The 17,270-nt window shown below is 54.0% G+C and overlaps 1 protein-coding gene across 2 annotated transcripts in view; it reads right to left on the reverse strand.

Moving 5' to 3' along the window:
• The window catches only part of C1H4orf50 (chromosome 1 C4orf50 homolog), a 149,793-nt gene that overhangs the window by 85,258 nt on the left and 47,265 nt on the right, over positions 1-17,270 (reverse strand). For both annotated transcript variants that reach the window (XM_058301227.2, XM_071217390.1), the window contains exons 8-11: positions 11,464-11,520; positions 8,373-8,555; positions 3,106-3,154; positions 856-965 (exon numbers count right to left, since the gene is read on the reverse strand). In XM_058301227.2, the coding sequence (XP_058157210.1) occupies positions 856-965; positions 3,106-3,154; positions 8,373-8,555; positions 11,464-11,520 (399 nt within the window). The remainder of the gene's footprint in view (positions 1-855; positions 966-3,105; positions 3,155-8,372; positions 8,556-11,463; positions 11,521-17,270) is intronic.

Here is a 17,270-nt window from a genome sequence, read left to right on the forward strand (position 1 = left end):
CTAAATCAACAAGAAAAAGACAACTCAGAAAAACAGACCAGAGTCTTGAACAGGCCCTTTACAATAGAGGAAATCCAAACCCAAATGAGCAACGAACATGAAAAGCTCCTCCACTCAGTGGTCATCAGGAAAATGGAAAGTAAAGCAGCCAATAGCTGCAATGTAAAGGACCAGCAACGCCAAGTACTGGGGACCTGTGTCAGCCGGGACGCTCTTGCACTGCCGCTGGGAAGGACAACTGGTGCAATTCCTTTGGGAAACTTTGGAAGTATCTACTATAACCTGAACACTTGCTCTCCTATTATTCGTAATTCTTCCCTCACGTCCATATGTGCCGGACAGAAGAACATATACACACCAAAAATATCTCCAAGAAGGTCTCTAGGAGCATGACCTGTAATTGTCAAGTCCAATAACAACCCACAATTTACTTATCCATTCTCAACAGTAGAACGGATCAATTGTAATATACTCATATAACGGAATTATCTACAGTGATGATAAAGAATTACTGCCACGTGTAACAACATAGATGAAACTCACAAACAAAATACTGAGCAAAAGAAAGCAAGCACAGAAGAACATGCCCTGTGTAATCCTATTTAGATAAAGTATCAAGTTCAAAAATGGGCAAAACTAATATACGACGTTAGAAGTTGGGATGTTCACATTTGGGGGTGTGGGAAGGGGCAGTGACCAGGAGGGGGCAGCGGAGGGGCCACGGGGTGTTGCTTGACCGGGCGCTGGTTTTATGTGTGTGGGCACTCTGAGAATTCGCTGAGCCGTACACTCCGGCTGTGGACCTTTGTCACTTTGAGAGCTTATTTAAACAGCAGGTGGCGGGTGTGCACTCACCTTTCGAGGGTCGAGGTGTGTCGTCTGTGCCCACCACTCATCCCCAGGCTCAGAATCCGGCGAGCGGCGGAGGACACTGTCCATTTCTGGATCCGGGAGGTAATTCGGAGCTAGAAGAGAATATTCCCAGTCGAGCCTCAGCCTAGGAAGCCACTTTACAGACCGACGATTCCCTGAGCTTTGTCTAAACTTCTCCATCCTCTCTCTGCCCCCTCAGCCATGCCCAGGTCCCCACAGCAGGACAGAGGCTCTCGCGCACCTCTGACCTCCGAGCGCCTCATCCCCGCGCCTCCGACGCAGTGTCCTGGCCTCAGGGTGGCCAGGCCTCCCCCTGCCTGCCCGTGAGCTCCTCCAGCGCAGGCTGCGGCACCGCCGCATGTCAGCTCTCCCCTGGGGGCTCTGCGGTGCCCGGGCCTGGCGCGGGGCAAGGCTGGGAAATGCTGGTGAATGAACGGCTCGGCCCCGCACATTCCCTTCTTCTAAAGATGAGGAAGCCGGCGGCAGACTTGGCCCAGTGGTTAGGGCATCCATCTACCATGTGGGAGGTCTGCGGTTCAAACCCCGGGCCTCCTTGACCCGTGTGCAGCTGGCCAATGCACAGTGCTGATGTGCGCAAGGAGTGCCGCCCCACGCGCAAGGAGTGTGCCCCGTAAGGAGAGCCGCCCAGCGCAAGGGAGAGTGCAGCCTGCCCAGGAATGGCGCTGCACACACGGAGAGCTGACACAGCAAGATGAAGCAACAAAAAGAAACACAGATTCCTGTGCCGCTGACAACAACAGAAGCAGACAAAAGAAGACGCAGCAAATAGACACAGAGAACCGACAACTGGGGTCGGGGGGGCAGAGAGAAATAAATAAATATATCTTTAAAAATAATAATAAAGGTGAGGACGCTGAGCCCAGCGAAGCGGGGCTGGCCCGGGTTCCCAGAGCACGTGAGAGGCGGGGGCAGGACCCGCCTTAGAATTTGTGCCCCTCCCACTATGGAAACAGGGGCCCACCCCGGCCAGGTGAAGACTGAGAGCAAGAGCCTTCCTGCTGATGGATTCCTTCCAGGGGCCCGGCACCCTGCTATGTGTTTTGCTTGTCACTTAGGTCTGGCAACTCCCGAGGACAGTCATATCATCCATCTTTTAAAGGTAAGAGTCTGGGACTCAGAGAGGTTAATTAACTCATCCAAGATCACACAGCTGGGAAGAAAAGAAGAGTAACAGGCAGAACGAGATGAAGAGACCTCAAGAGCCGTAAGAGAGGTAAGATGTTCACACCTTCTCCACGATTTTAATTGCGCACCTGCTAAGCACTCACCTTAAACAACTGCTTGGAAGTCCCCCCACCCCGCCCCATGCTGACGACACTCTGCATTTAAACAAGAGACAGGGAGGTTCTGTTTGGCCAGAGAACATCTAATTTAAAAACTAATAATCATAATAAAAATAACACAACAAAAAAAAATCACTCACGTAACCATCTCTCTAAATAACCACTACCAGCATTTTAGTCCCTCTCCTCCATCCTAAGCTGCCGATCACAGACGTGCGTGTGTAGCCACCTAACTGGCATTATCTGATACAGCCCCTTTTTTATTTATTTACTGCCCCCCTTGTGGCTTGCTGGCTGTCTGCTCTCTGTGTCCATTCGCTGCAAGTTCTTCTGTGTCTGCTTGTCTCCCTTTGTTGCGTCATCTTGCTGCACCAGCTCTCCGCGGGCGCGGGCCGGCAGCTCTCTGCAGGCGCGGGCCAGGCTGCCTTCACAAGGAGGCCCCGGGACGCGAACCGAGGGCCTCTCTTATGGTAGACGGGAGCCTGCTTGATTGAGCCACAGCCACTTCCCACATTCCCCTTATTTTTAATTTAGCTGAATATCACAATCCCCAGGTTAGTGCATGGCACCCCTTGGCGTCCTGTCAGTGCCCAGAAAGGTTTCATTGAGCATAAGTGTTAATTTCTCACCATTGTAAATGCATCACCTGTGAAAATAGCCTCTCCCCACACAGCACGGCGGGCTTGGGCTGAGCGCCCGGGAGGGCAGCCGCAGGGCTGGCGGGGTGGCGGTGCTCCCCAGGGGGCGGCCGGGGGCTGGGAAATGAGAAGCAGGGCCAGAGCGGAGGGCGCCGGGGGGGCGTCTGCTTTCCTCTCGTGGTGTGAACTGGACAGGGCGCGTTTGCCCCCCGCCGACCTTCCCTTACACACACGCAGCCCGGCAGACGGCCCTGCTGGCTTAGAGCTCGCTAACTGAACATGCCACTGACCTTGTACAACTGCTGCCTCCTCAGGCCCGACGTCCAGCTGGTGCCTCGCCTGGAAGAGAAGACACCAACGGTCACCCTGCGGGGCCAGGATGCGGAGCCTCGCACAGATGACCAAGAACGAGCCGAAGCAGGGCCGCCCCCCGCTCCTCTTCCCAGGGACCTCCGAGGAAACCAGGAAGACGCGGGCTTTGCTCTTAGGGAGGACAGGGGCCAAGGACCAGCTCTGAGCAGAGGAACGCGTTTCAGCAGCTGCTGACGACGGGGGCGAGGCGAGAGGCAGCAGGTAGGAACATCCAGGAGAAGTTCTCTTTCTCCAAGGCCCCAACGCCACCTCCGAAGGCTGCTTATGGGGCCGCACGTCTGAGGTTCCTGATTCAGTCCCCCCGAAACTGGGCTGGGCTTGAGCGGAATCCCCTGCCCCTCGGTGCAGACGTCTGTCTGGCCCCGCGATTGCGCAGGGTCCGTGAGAGGGCTAGTGGCAACGGCTGCTCAGCCCGTCAGCTCACGGTCAGCCGGCTGGGGACTCCGAGGCAGGTCAGTGTTGGCTCACAGCCAGCAGCCTCTCTTGTGCTTCCTCTTGGGCATTTCTGCTCGAATGGGGCCCCAGGGTGCAGTCTTGTCGTGATATCCCTGTCCCTCTGCCTCCACTGCCCTTGCCGCTCATGCCTCCCCTGCCCCTGCCTGGAAGACTCCCGCACATTCTTCCTCTGGTGAACTCCTACGTACATGTCAAGACCTCATGCGAATGTCCCGTCCCCGTAAAGTCTTTCCTGACTCCACCTGGCGGGGTTCCCACCCAGGCTGTATCGTGTGGTGCTGTGACCACTGGGCTCTGTGACAGTCCCCTCTGAAATGGATTAATCCATTGGCAACCCAGCGGCATGGATTAGGGCTCGACCATCTTCCTGTGCCCAGACCCGAGCAAAGTGGCTATGTGTGACGCTGACCCTAACACCCCCACTTTGGGGGAGCGCCTCTATACCAGGCCGGTGCCGGCGTGTTGAGCCTGCCCCCCGATAGTGTGCGGATCTGCCTGTGAGTGCTGGTCAGTACCCCCAGCCCCAGCCCAGCCTGCGCAGTGCCGCTCCCCCAGCCCAGGGCCTCCACGCCCGGCCTCCAGCTCCTCAAGGCCGAGTTCAAGCGCTTCCTCCCCTGGGAACGCAGTCCCCAGTCCTCTCCGCTCAGCGCTCCTGCCTCAGCTAAGTCCCCCGATGGCACCCGGCTTAGAAGCAGGTGTCCTCCCTGGACGGGGCTCCTCCAACCTGAGAGCGAGGCTCCGTTCCCCACGCGCCACGCTGACGTCTGGGTGGCCCGGCCGACAGGGGGTGCTCCCCGCTACCCCATCGGCCTGGAGGGGCTCAGGAGCCAGCGCTTAGGCTGGAGCTGGCGCTGTCTCGTCTGGGTCCAGGCACTTAGCCGGGCCGGCCGAGCTCTCCGCCCCTCGCCTTTGCATCGCAGGAAACGCCAACACGGTCCCGGTAAGCGTTTTGTTAGAAGGAAATGGCATGTCGACTGAATGCATGACACAGCAGGGAGGGGGCATGAAGCTCGCCCCCACCCCCAACTCTCTCCCCAGGCAGACTTTTGGGGAAACAGTCTCCACCTCAGAGACTGCAGGGCTGGGAGGAAAAGAAGTGCCTCGCTCCTCGGAGGCGCAGGCTTGGCGTCGCTGATGTGCTGCACTCGGAGAGTTGAGGGCTTTGAGGAACGGCTCTGGAATCCATCCGGGGCCCACTGCCCTCCTTTCAGATGCGATTCCATTTCTGAAGGCCCATGTACAGATCATGACTAATGCCCAGAGGAAGGCAAGACATCTCCGGGACGTGGACGGAAGAGCAACGGAGAGCCAGGGGAGGTAAAACTAGCAGTTGCTTTACTAGGTCGCCCGTGTGTTTCCAAGGCCCCATGCTAGCTGAGAGTCAATCCACGGAAAGTGCCCGGTACTTCTGTTTCTCATAAGAAATGAATAGATTAACCTTCTGGTCTACACATCAGTCTCTGTGAGTTTGGTCCCTGGAGGTCAGCCTGTCCACTCGCAGTGGACATGCCACTTCCAGTTTCAGAGACCAAGCAGCCCTTGGAAGGCAGGGGTCCCCGTCACTCAATGCCCTCTCAGCAGGCGGCCTCGGCTATCACTGCTCCAAGTGAATAAATGAATGTGGGTGCGTCCAGCCCCGTCCTGTACTTAGACATCCATGGCCAGTGGGACGTCCGAGGGCGGAGGCCAGAGAACGTGAGCAGCTTGGGACACCGCAGGCACCCGGGGGCCCATGCCCTCCCCGGCAAGTCTGCCCCTGCGCGCTGCTCCCAGGACCCCCAACCATGATGACCTCCTTCCCGGCTGCCGCCGCAGCCCAAGGCCTCCATCGGGGGTTCCACCTGCGTTCCCTGCAATGCCATCGCCCTGCTAGCAGGGAGGCGGCCTCCTCTCTCCTCCCTGACCCTGCTCAGGCCTGCCTGCAGGCCCTGGTGGATTCTCCCTGGCACACTCCAGTCCCTGCTCCAGCACCGTCAGTGGCTCCCTGTTAACAAAAGACCCCACGCCATGCCTCTGCGCAGTCAGGCCCCCTGGCCTCGCGGGCAGCCTCGCCTCTGCCAGGACCCCCGCTGCTGCCAGCCTGGGCGCTCTTGGTGGATGGAGCAGAGGGCCATTTTCTTCCACTGCCTCTCTTTGTACGGATCTGCAAGCTGAGGCCTGGCCTCCCAGCTGGAGGGGGACGGCGGCACGAAGGCTGGGCACTAACCGGACCAGGGGCCGGCGCCTGTCTTCCCAGCAACTCCACCAAGCAGCTCCCGTCACCCCCATTTTCTCAGGGGTGTGCCAGCTTCAAAGTCGAGCTCTACAGCTCATGCACTTTCAACTCCACAAAAGACTGAGTCGGTTCCTTGTAGGTGGGGCTCCCAGGCAAGGCTCGCAGCCTCTCTGAGCCTCAGCTTTCTCATCTGAGAAGAGGGACAAGCCAGTACCTGCCCCAGGAGGCCTCCACGAGTTCGTGAACACAAAGCATTAAACAGGCCCCCACGTGCTAAACGGTACCTGTGAGCATCTTCAGGTCACAGAGCTTGACAGTGACAGGCAGGAGTGGACCCCAGAGCACCCCGATCCCAGGCCACACTGCCTGCCCTCACAGATGGGACCTTACCCTGTGGGAAGCACCTTACAGGGGGCTGGACGAGTCATCTCGGTGTTCACGGCAGCTCTGCGAGGGGAGCTTTGCTGCTCCCATTTTACAGACGACAAAACCGAGGCTCAGAGAGGCCGGGCACCTAGTCAGCGGCTCTCCCAGCCCCGTTTGCTTCCTTTGGGCACTCCCTGCGGCTTGCGAGCATTTTACCACCTTGCCCTCTGCACGTTTTGCCAGGCCTCTTCCCCGTTTCTCTCCACGCCCCGGCACCAGGCCTGGCTCACGGCGGTGGGTGCTCAACGAATAACCCTGGTGCAGGGAGGGGAGAACGTGCTGCCCCAGCCGCCACAGCAGGGCCGTCCTTCAAAAGCTGAGCTGTGAGGTAACGCCCAGCGGGCCAGGGCAGGTGCAGCGCCAGCGCACGAGGGGGAGCGGGCGCCGGAGCAAGCAGAGTGGAGGAGTGGGGCAGCAACTTTGAGAATGGAGCCTGTCGGTCAGGAGGCTGGCCACCGTGGGCACGGAGAACCGGCCGTGGCCTCTCCAAAGGCCTGGTAGAGACACGTGGTCCAGCCCAGGACGTGGGCGCATCAGGCCGACCCCTCTAAGCGCTCCCAGTTCTCATTTCAGCTCCTGAGCAGCCTTCTGGCTATAAATGCATATGGCCTATCAAGTGAGCAAATGAACGAATGAGGCTGGCTTTGCACAGAGCTCGCCCAGAGGGAGAGACGAGGCTGCTCTTTTGTCATCTCCTCTGTCCCATACTTCAGCCTGTACTAGTGTGGCATTCCTCTTAGGAAATAAATGAGTGTTCTGGTTTATACATCAGGCTCTGTGAGTCTGGTCAATGCAAATCAGTCTATCCAAACGGAACCAACATTCCAGGCCCCACTGCTGAGCCCGCAGGACCAAGGAGCAGCCCTTGGAAGGACGGGCTCTCACCGCACAGGGCCAGCAGCACTGACACCTTCCCTGGACCTCTCTTTTCAGTCCTGTCTCATGCAACACAGTTTTCCAGCACTTTCTGCAACCAGCAACAGTGCCAGGCCATCCGACAATATTCAAACTCTTTTCTCACCCCGACTCTAGCTGTGGGGAGGGGCAAAGGCAGGAGCACTGGACTAGGAGTCTTGGAGGTCTGGATTCAAGGTCAGGCCCTGAACGAGCCTTCCTGGGAGAAGAGGAAGGGCCTGGGAAGCTGCGGGGCGTGGAGGCTGGTCGTCAGTGGCCCAGCCGGGCAGGGCCAGACACACTCGCCAGGTGGGCGCCGAGCTGGCGGCAGGGCCCCGGGCACGGGTGGAGGGCGGCTCAGGCTGCGTTTGCACCGGACGCCGCGTTTCGCCCTCGGCCCGTAAGACTCCAAGCCAGTCTGGTGGGGGCATTGCTTCTCGCCCCAGGGCGGCGTGCGTGTCGGCGGGCGGGGTGGCCGCCCATGGGTGCTGCTGTGCGGAGATGGCGCAGATCCCGGGCCTGGGCCAGGAGAGTGGGCACCCATCACTGCCACCTGGGCACCTGCGACCTGGAGAAAGCCTCTGACCCTCTCTGAGCCTGGTGGTCCTCTCCTGGTTGACCGTCAGGAGGGGGGCACCTCATTTATCCAGTCCGTTGTCTCACCCGGCAGCTCCTCTGTGCTGGCCCTCGGGGCTCAGCATTCCAGCCCTGGCCCCAGCAGACAGGTGCCACTGCAGGGGGAAGAGCCCTTGGGCGTGCCACGTTGTGTGTGTCCACGTGAAGTGGAGGGCTGGGGCTGGCGGGGCCAGCCCCAGGGGCCAGGGGATTCAGGGCAGGCTGCTGGGCCAGGGCATGCTTGACCCGTGCCTTGGAGGATGGCTAGGAGGCGGCCCGGCAGGCAAAGCAGCCTGCCAGAGGAAGCAGCGGGTGCAAAGGTCCTGAGGCACGCCTGAACGGCCTGTTTGGTGCAGTAGACACGATGATGCTCGAATGACTCTGAATTAAAATTAAAATCCTGCAACATGTCATGAGCGCTTGAAGGGAGTCATCGGGCTGGCTTTTCTGTCCCAGCCCGCTGGCACCAGAAAGGGGTCCAGGGAGCGTGGGCAGGCTGGGACAGCGGCAGGAGGGACGGGCAGTACCAGCCAGGAAGCCGACAGGTGGCTGGACAGAACGCGGCACCAGGGCACATACCTCCTGCGCTGCCAGGGGAAGGAAGCAGGCTGCATACTCAGCCAGGGCCACATCGTCCACCATGGCCCGTGCCGTCTGGGAGAGCGGGGGGTCCACGGCGCCGTGTCTGCGCAGCTCCCGCAGCAGGAGTGTGATCAGCTTGTTGCGCTCCCGGCACTTCCGGACCAGGGAAGCCACCTTGGCCTGGAAGGAGGGGCGAGGGGAGGGCATGGGGGCTCCAGGCGCCCCCGGGGTGGCCACGGGAGGGCCGCCCCAGCTCCCTGCGCCACAGCCCCCCACCCCTGAGCTCCTCCACGGCCCTCTGCCCCGCTCGCCCTCTCCCCCCACCCCGGAAGCCCGCACCAGCTTGGAAAGTGGAAGGCCGAGCTGGGCCCACCCCGGGGGGCGCCCACCGCCCTCGCTGGGGCAGCGGGGCGGGCAGGAGCGTGGACTTCGGTCCCTCCGCCGCCCACCCCGTGAGCAGCTCCTCTCTGCACCCGACCCGCCTGCTCGTGGCACCAGCCCGCAGGGTTGCGTGAAGACAACAGGAGCCAGGGCACGTAGGCCCCGACGGCACGGCTCGGGTCTCGTCCAGAAAAGCCTCGGGGACCTGCTTGTTTGCTCCGATCTTGTCCTGTGGCATCCTGGGCCCCCTTCTCTGGGCAGGCCTCCCCGACTCACAGGTCGGCTGTCCCGCTGGGCTGCCCTGGGCCTGGCTTCCTTTATCCCGGGTCCATCCCCCGCATAGACTGGGGGCTCCCTGAGGCCTGGGCTGTCACAGCGCAGGAACCTTGGGCATCCTTACGAATGGCACAAGGGAGTGACCCTGTGCCACGCAAATGGCCTCCCCCAGATCTGAGCCTCTGGAGGGTGCGACTCCAGCCCCGGGCGAGGGGCTTTCCCTCTCGGGCATGCCACCCCTCTGGTGGCAGAAGATGCTGAATGAAGCCCTTGTCGGGCCTGGACCGCTTGCAAATCTTCCCAGGGCTCGGGGGCTCTCGCAGGGCAGGGCTGGGCAGTGGCGCCTGAGCACCCGGCAAAGGCAGGCGGGGGCACAGAGGGCAGGCTGCCTTGGAGGCTGGGGGCCCAGCACCTCTGGGTGGGGCTCCCGGAGGCGGGGTCCAGATGACAGTGGCCCGTGGCAGGTCAGGGGGCAGGGGCCCAGCTGCCCAGGGTCTGCCAGGCCCCACCGCCCCGGCCCGTCAGGGCCTGGAGATGCGGCCGCACCAGCGCCCAGCTCCCTCGTCCAGTGTTAGCCTCGGCTTCACAGGGTCCCCTCGGAGAGGACGCCGTGGCTGATGGTGACAGGGCCGCTTATGGGGTCTTCATAAACCTATCCATCAGAGAGAGTGACTGGGGGGCCACAGGCTCCGGCAACAGACAGAGCGGGGATCAGATCTCATCCCCACATCTGACCAGCCTGTGTGACCTTGGGCAGCTCACTCGTCTCTCTGAGCCTCAGTTTCCCCATCTGTAAAAGGGGCATCCATGCCCCACGACCTGACACAGTGGTTATAGTAAATTAAAATACTTGTAGACTGGGAAGCGGATTTGGCTCAATGGATAGAGCGTCTGTCTACCACATGGGAGGTCCAGGGTTCAAACCCCGGGCCTCCTTGACCCGTGTGGAGCTGGCCCACGCGCAGTGCTGATGCGTGCAAGAAGTGCCCTGCCACACAGGGGTGTCCCTGCATAGGGGAGCCCCACGTGCAAGGAGCGCACCCCATAAGGAGAGCCACCCCATGTGAAAAAATCGCAGCCTGCCCAGGAATGGGGCCACACACACGGAGAGCTGATGCAGGAAGATGACACAACAAAAAGAGACATAGATTCCCAGTGCCGCTGACAAGAAGGCAAGCAGACACAGAAGAACACACAGCGAATGGACACAGAGAGCAGACAACGGGAGGAGGGGGGGGAAGGGAAGAGAAATAAAACAAAATCCACGTAGACTGCCTGGCATGCGGTAGGAACGTAATAGACGGAGGTTATTTCATTATGAAACCTCACAAACTCTTTCAGGCCAGGTAAGGAATCACAGGGCCCTTTTGTAGAGGAAACTGAGGCCCAGGGTGAGACGACCCCCCCATGGGGGGCGGGCGTTGGGTCCAGGCACTGTCTCTCCTGCCCCATTTTCTGGGTCAGGTCCTGCTTCCTATACACGGCATATTTGGGGGTCTGTTCTTATCTCACATTTGAAAAGCACTTTACAGTTTACAAGGGCTTGTGATCCTCGTGTCAGTAAAAGATACCAACCAAAGGACGAGCGCCACCTGCTTTTGAGAGCTGCACAGTTGGCGCCGCACTCGTCCATCCCTGACACCACAGCGCCCCGGATCAGCCTGCGCGCGCGGGGGCGGCTGTATCTCCCCTTCACAGGTACGAGCGCAGAATTCCGGGGTGGAAGAGGACTTCAAAATCGTGGCTCAGGTCTCTGATGTAAAAGCTGAGGAAACTGAGGCCGGGGTGCAGTCGTGGCTCGGGAGGCCCTTGGGGGTCCAGGGATTTAACCACGTACTTCTGACTCCCCGGCCACGGTTCCCCTGTCTACACCACGGGACCACAGGGGGCAGTGGACCCTCCAGCGCGCTTCCCAACGCAGGCGCCATAACCGATTAAACGTTTCGTCCTAATCAAGTCCTAACAAAGAACAGTGTAAACCCCGGGGGCCTGTAAGGCCATTTCTGGGAATCTGTCCTAAAGAAATGTCTGGACAGTTGGAGAAAAGGTTTCTAGTAAAATGGGCATCAGAGCATCTGTGTACCATAATGAAAATGAAAGCACCCAGCAAGGAGCTGAGGTTGGCACGAACGGAGGCGCCTCACTTCACTTCAGCACGAACGCTGCGGCTACAGAAGCCAGCAACGAGACGAGGAGACCTTCTAGGGCTAGTTCAAGTGGGAAAAAGCAGGATGTGAAAGTCTAGATACGGCAGGATCCCAGGTGCTCCTGAAAACACGCGGGAGGAAAGCAGAGGGGTCTCCGTGGCCTTCCTTCTGCTTTCCCGTCTGTGCATCACTAGGGATGTGTGCCGCTCATAACGGGAAACACGCTAAACCCTGTTTTCATTTAAGAAAAAAGACATTTCCTACGGCTCTTAGGAGCATTTTACCTGCAGAGGGGCCACAGCCAATTTTGCTTCGTGGTGCCTTTTCTGAAGATCTTCAAGCTGAAATAGAACCAACGTATTTAATCGCTCAGCCATTGATGATCAATTCAGGACTCCCCGGGGCACGCCTGGCTCAGAGAAGGTGGTTCTGGGTCTTCCCTCTTTGCCTGCAGGGAGAGCTCGGTGCTGGGAAGGGTGTCCAGGGAGGAAGGACACTGAGCTCCCGAGAATGACTAGAGGCTCTCTTCCTCCTCTTTGAGGGAGCCTCCCCGAGTGTCCACACAGGGCCCGTTTTGGGATGTGGCATTAAATCTGTGGGATCCGTCAGACACCTGCATCCTAAACCCAGCTCGGCCACTGCCATTCCTGAGACCTTGTGCATGTCTCCCAGGCACTCCCTGGCTCAGTTTTCCCGTCTGTAGAGCGGGAGTGACATCAGTGCCCACCCAATATGAGGACACAGCGAGTCAATTCATGCCAAGTGCTTCAAGCAAGACCTGGCACCCAGACAGGGCCCAGGAATCAGCACTGGCATTGTTATTTGCAGCAAATTAAAGAGGACCACAAATTCTGACATCCTCCAGTCGAGAGGCGGGGTCCACGTCACTTCCCCTCAAACCCGGGCAGGACTGTGATGCTTTGGCCGATAGAAGAGCCTGGAGGTAGCATGAGGTCCGGGCTGGAAGCTTCCGCTTTTGGTCTCTGCCAGCCCCAAGCCGTCCAAGCTCCGGCCGGAGAGCCTGCAAGGGACGCCCTGGATGACATGGAGAGGGCGGGGGCACAGCGGCCTGCAGCCTTCCAGCCACCTGCCGGGCACCAGGTGTGGGGGCAAAGTGGCCTGGGCCCTTCCGGCCAGGCCAGGCCCAGCTGAGTCACCGAGGGGCCCTGCTCGAGCCTCGAGGGCAGAAGCTCCGGCCCGCAGGCTTTGCCTCTCACCCTCCAGCTCCCCCTGAGGTCAGTTAAAAGGCAATCAACCAAAGTCCTCTACTGCTCTTCTCAGCCCTACATGCCACAGTCAGAATGTGTGTGTGTGTGTGTGTGTGTGTGAGCACGTATGCGCAATCTCACCACCCAAAACGCTTTGCATCTTGTTTTTGACATTTAATTTGCAATTGTGTTGTTTCTGTACCAGCACGTACAAACTGACCTTGTTACTCTAAAATGTCACATATTTTTTCATCACGAGGCCAAATCATAATTGATTTAACCAATTCTTTGTTTGTGGAATTAATAAATAATAAAATTAATATGGCTTCTGTTTCTTTGCTGTACAAACAAGGCTTACTTCTACCCACCTATTTTGCCATACATTTTTTAACATATTCAAAGCTCCAAGCAGACTGTCTCATATTTGAAAGGCACTCAGTAATATTTCTAGGCATTATTATTGTATATTTATATTAAACCTTCTTTGTGCTTCGGTTTAGAAAATTGCATGAATATATTGCTATGAAATGCATACCAGGACATTTGTAATAAAAAAGTGAATTATTAAGATTGGAATAATGAAAATACTCTGATAATGATTGCACTGATGAATGCACAACCATGTGACTATACCAAATACCATTGATTGTCCACTTTGGATAGACTGCAAGTTTTATTAATATGTATCAATAAAACTGATTTTTAAAAAAAGTGAAAGTGAAGAAAGTGAGTGATAACCCACAATGTGGGAGAAAATATTTGCAAATCATATATCTGATAAGGGATTTGTATCTGGAATACATGAAGAACTCTTACAACTCAGTAATAGAAAAATAACCCAGTTAAAAATAGGTAAAGGATCTGAATGGACATTTCTCCAAGGAAGACATACAAATGGCCAAAACCACATAAAAGATGCTCAACATCATTAGCCATTAGGGAAATGCAAATCAAAACCACAATGAGATCCCACTTCACAACCACTAGCACAGCTATCACAAAAAAAAAAAGGACAATAAAAGTGTTATCGAAGATGTACAGAAGTGGGAACCATCACACATGAGAGCAGAAATGGAAAATGCTGCAGTCATTTTGGAAAACAGTCCAGCAGTCTCTCAAAATGTTAAACCTAGAGTTGACTCAGCAGTTCCACTCCTACATATATACCTGAGAGAAATGAAAGCATATGTCCCTGCAAAAACCTGTACATGTATTTCCATAGTAGCATTATCCATAATAGTCCAAAAGATAAAACAACCCACAGGTCTATCAACTGATGAATGGTTGAATAAAATTTGGTATGTATGCATAAGAGAATATTACTTGGCAATAAACAGAAATGAAGTTCTGATCCATGGTACAACATGGATGAGAGATTATCCTAAGTGAAAGAAGCCAGTCACCAAGGACCTACAGACTATTCCATTTATGTGAGATGCCCAGAATAAACGCCAAGTAGACTAGCGGCTGTCTAGAGCTAGGGGAAATGGGGAGTGACTGCTAATTCGTACAGGATTTTCTGGGGCGAGGGCAATGAAATGTTCTGAAATTGACTGTGGAGATGGGTGCACAACTGTGAGTATACTGAAAAGCGCTGGATTGCACACTTTAAATAGGTGCATTGCAGGACTCCTGGCATTCTCACAGGGCTGCCAGGGACAAACATTGGAGTCAGGTGCCACCCAAGAGAAGGGGCCCTGGTCCAGGAACCTCCCAGCCTCTCCCCTGGAGGCCAGTCCTCACGAAGGACGAAGCCCCGCTTTGAACCATCCTAATGCCTACCAGCAGCAAACTTTTCTCTGTGGAATTATAACACCATCGAGAGTCTCAAGGTAGCTCTACAGTTGTTCATTCACAGTGTTTGGCATTTGGTCAAAGATTACCTGGTCTAATAAGAGTCTAAAGTGGATGACCAGACAAATAAAAGATACTAGAAACAGAGCCACAAGAGATTTAAATACTGGAGTTATGAGAGACAGACTTTAAAGGCACTGATTAACATGCTCAGAATTGCATTACAAGAATGTCAGCAGAGAATTGAATGTTTTTAAAAAAGAATCAAATGGAAAGTCTAGGAATGCAAAAAATGATACCTGAAATTAGGAACTAAGACAATGAGTTTAAGAGCAATCTCCAGTCATCTAAAGGGTACTATTTAACACGAAGATAGACCAAAAGGAAATACCCAAACTAAAACACAGAAAGAAAAACAATGCAAAAAAAAAACCCCAAAACCTGATTTAAAATGTATGGGATATGAGGAAGAAATGAAAGAAAGTGCCTTGCCACTGTACATACAGGGCAACACCTATTACAGTGATGAAAGGCAAATGTTAAAAACAAAGCTTTATAATATTTTTCATTTTTTGAAAACAACTTATTTTTACTTTATTTCAGTATTTCTAAATTAGTAGGTCTATTTCTAATCTTTAAACCCATCACCATATTTCATTTTCCTATTAATTCAATTTAGCAATACATTAGGCTTCATTGTTAAAGAAGAGAGAGGTTCAACTATGGCAGGGGAGGAACACTGGTGTGGGGTGTTATTTATGTGGGGCACGTAGGTGGGAGGGAGTTCTCCAGGGCGTGTATATAGGGGACTTTAAATTGTTCTGATATATGTTGGGTATTTTCATAGTAGTTACAGTTACAAACAACAACTGAGGGAGTGCTGAGTTCCTACTCAGGGGAGCTCTGTCATATTCCCCACTGGAACAGCAATAATCCCCCAAGTGCAATGGCAAAGACCAAAAAGGAAGGATGGTCCAGTGATGAGCCCTTGATACTGATGACTATGCTTATGAGCCTGTGTGCCTGAAATATGAACTAGGCCTAGAGCTGCAGGGTGCCTAAGAGTTACCTCCTGAGAACCTCCATGTTACTCAAATATGGCCACTCTCTAAGCCAAACTCAGCATGTAACCTTCCCCCCAGCATGGGACATCAGTCCCAGGGATGAGCCTCCCTGGCACCGAGGGATTACTACTAATCATTAACTGGTGATGCAACTAGAAAGAGACCTTGAATAAAAGGGTCAACTCAGACCAGCAGAATATCTCAGCCTACATATACAATCATGTGTTAAAAACTGCTGTTTGACCTTGAATAAAAGGAGGAAATGGCAAAGACAAATGAGTTTATATGGCTAAGAGTCTTCAAAAAAAGAGTTGGGAGGTCATCAGAGGGGTCATGCTTACACACGCCTCAGCAGAACCCCAGAAACAGCTAAAGTAGATACAACCCTAGGTGCTGGTTCTCCTGAAGCCTATGGAGACCCACAGGGTATATGGTCATGGCAGATGGATTTGGAGTTCAGTGACATGTCAGTGGGCCCTAGTTTGGAATTTGTGCTCCTGAGAGTGATGGAGCTGGACTCAGATGTGACCTTTCTATACATGCCTCTTCTGTCACTTTTACTGATCCTGTGGTTGGCTCTAGAGATGGTATATACTCAGGGGACTTGAATCTCTGGCCTGCTCATGTGCCAGCTGGGCTCTGAGCCTCAGCAGAGTTGCAACTCATACTCTCCAGTTCGTTGGACTTACCCAGGTCAGCTAACAGGAAGGTGAAGATGGTCAATCACCATAAGAGGGAACCAAAAGTGCCTACAACTGCAAGCAGAAGAATTACCTTCGCCATTCATGTGCAATCTAAGCCCCCTTTTGATATGGAGGTGTAGTGAACATCACCATCCCATGGTCCACAGGATGGAGGAATAAAACATGGGTTAGAGTAGATTTACTGATATTCCACTATAAAACTCTTGTGACTAGTAATAGAAGAAAATGTAGCATTGACATGGAGAAAGTGGCCACAGTAGTTGCTGTGGGCAGGGAGAGGGAAGGAGAGATGTGATGTGGGGACATTTTTGGGACTTGGAGTTGTCCTAAATTATATTGCAGGGTCAGATGCTAGATATTATATATCCTGCCACAACCCACTAATGTACTGGGGAAGAATGAACTACAGAGTGTACTGGGAAAGAGTGAACTAATAATATACTATTATCCATGTGTTTCAGCAGTGCACCAAAATGTGTTTGTTGAGTGCAAAGAGTGTGCCACAATGATGGGGGAGGTTGTTGATGTGGGAGGAGTGGGGTGGGGGGTGGGGTGGGAGGTATGTTGAAACCTCTTATGTTTTTTTAATGTAACATTTTTTATGATGTATGTATCTTCAAGAAAATACAATTTACAAAAATGATGGGGTGGGGGGGTGGGGAGTGGTTTATATGGGAAACTCATGTTTTTTTAATGTAACATTCTGTGTGCTCTATTATTAACTTTAATTTTAAAAATGTGTTAGACTAAAACAAAACAAAAAAACAAACAATGAAATATATGGGATAGGGTGGAAAGGCTTAACACGTGTAACTGGAGGTAACATTTTTTTTCATACATCAGAAAAGTAGGAAGAAAAAAAGTAGTATTGCCTCACCCATGTTGGTTGAAGGGACAAAAGAGAGGTGCCCCTGTTTCCTGCTAGTGATTTTGGAAGCAGGTGCTACTATTTTTGGAAATCAATTTTGCAAGATATGTTAAGATTCCATGAATTTCCACTCAATTCTGTAAACAATTATATATAAACAATAATATTAGTAAAGTTAATAATCAATGATATTAATAATATAATAATAATTTACTATAATAATAAATCGCTAGATAACAATAGGTCCAACAATAGAAAATCACGTGCACCTGATGGTTGGCTGCAGTCATAAAATAATGGACACAAAGGTTACTGCGCAACATGGATGAGAAGCTATAGGAAGTTGTGCACAGTGCGATAGGGACAACACAGTGGACACGTGGGAAAGAACCAGGGGTCACATCAGCATGCCCACTGTGCGTCAGTTCATCCATCAGCTGGTCAAAAACATTT

The sequence above is a fragment of the Dasypus novemcinctus genome, chromosome 1, assembly GCF_030445035.2.
Source record: "Dasypus novemcinctus isolate mDasNov1 chromosome 1, mDasNov1.1.hap2, whole genome shotgun sequence".
NCBI lineage: Eukaryota > Metazoa > Chordata > Mammalia > Cingulata > Dasypodidae > Dasypus > Dasypus novemcinctus.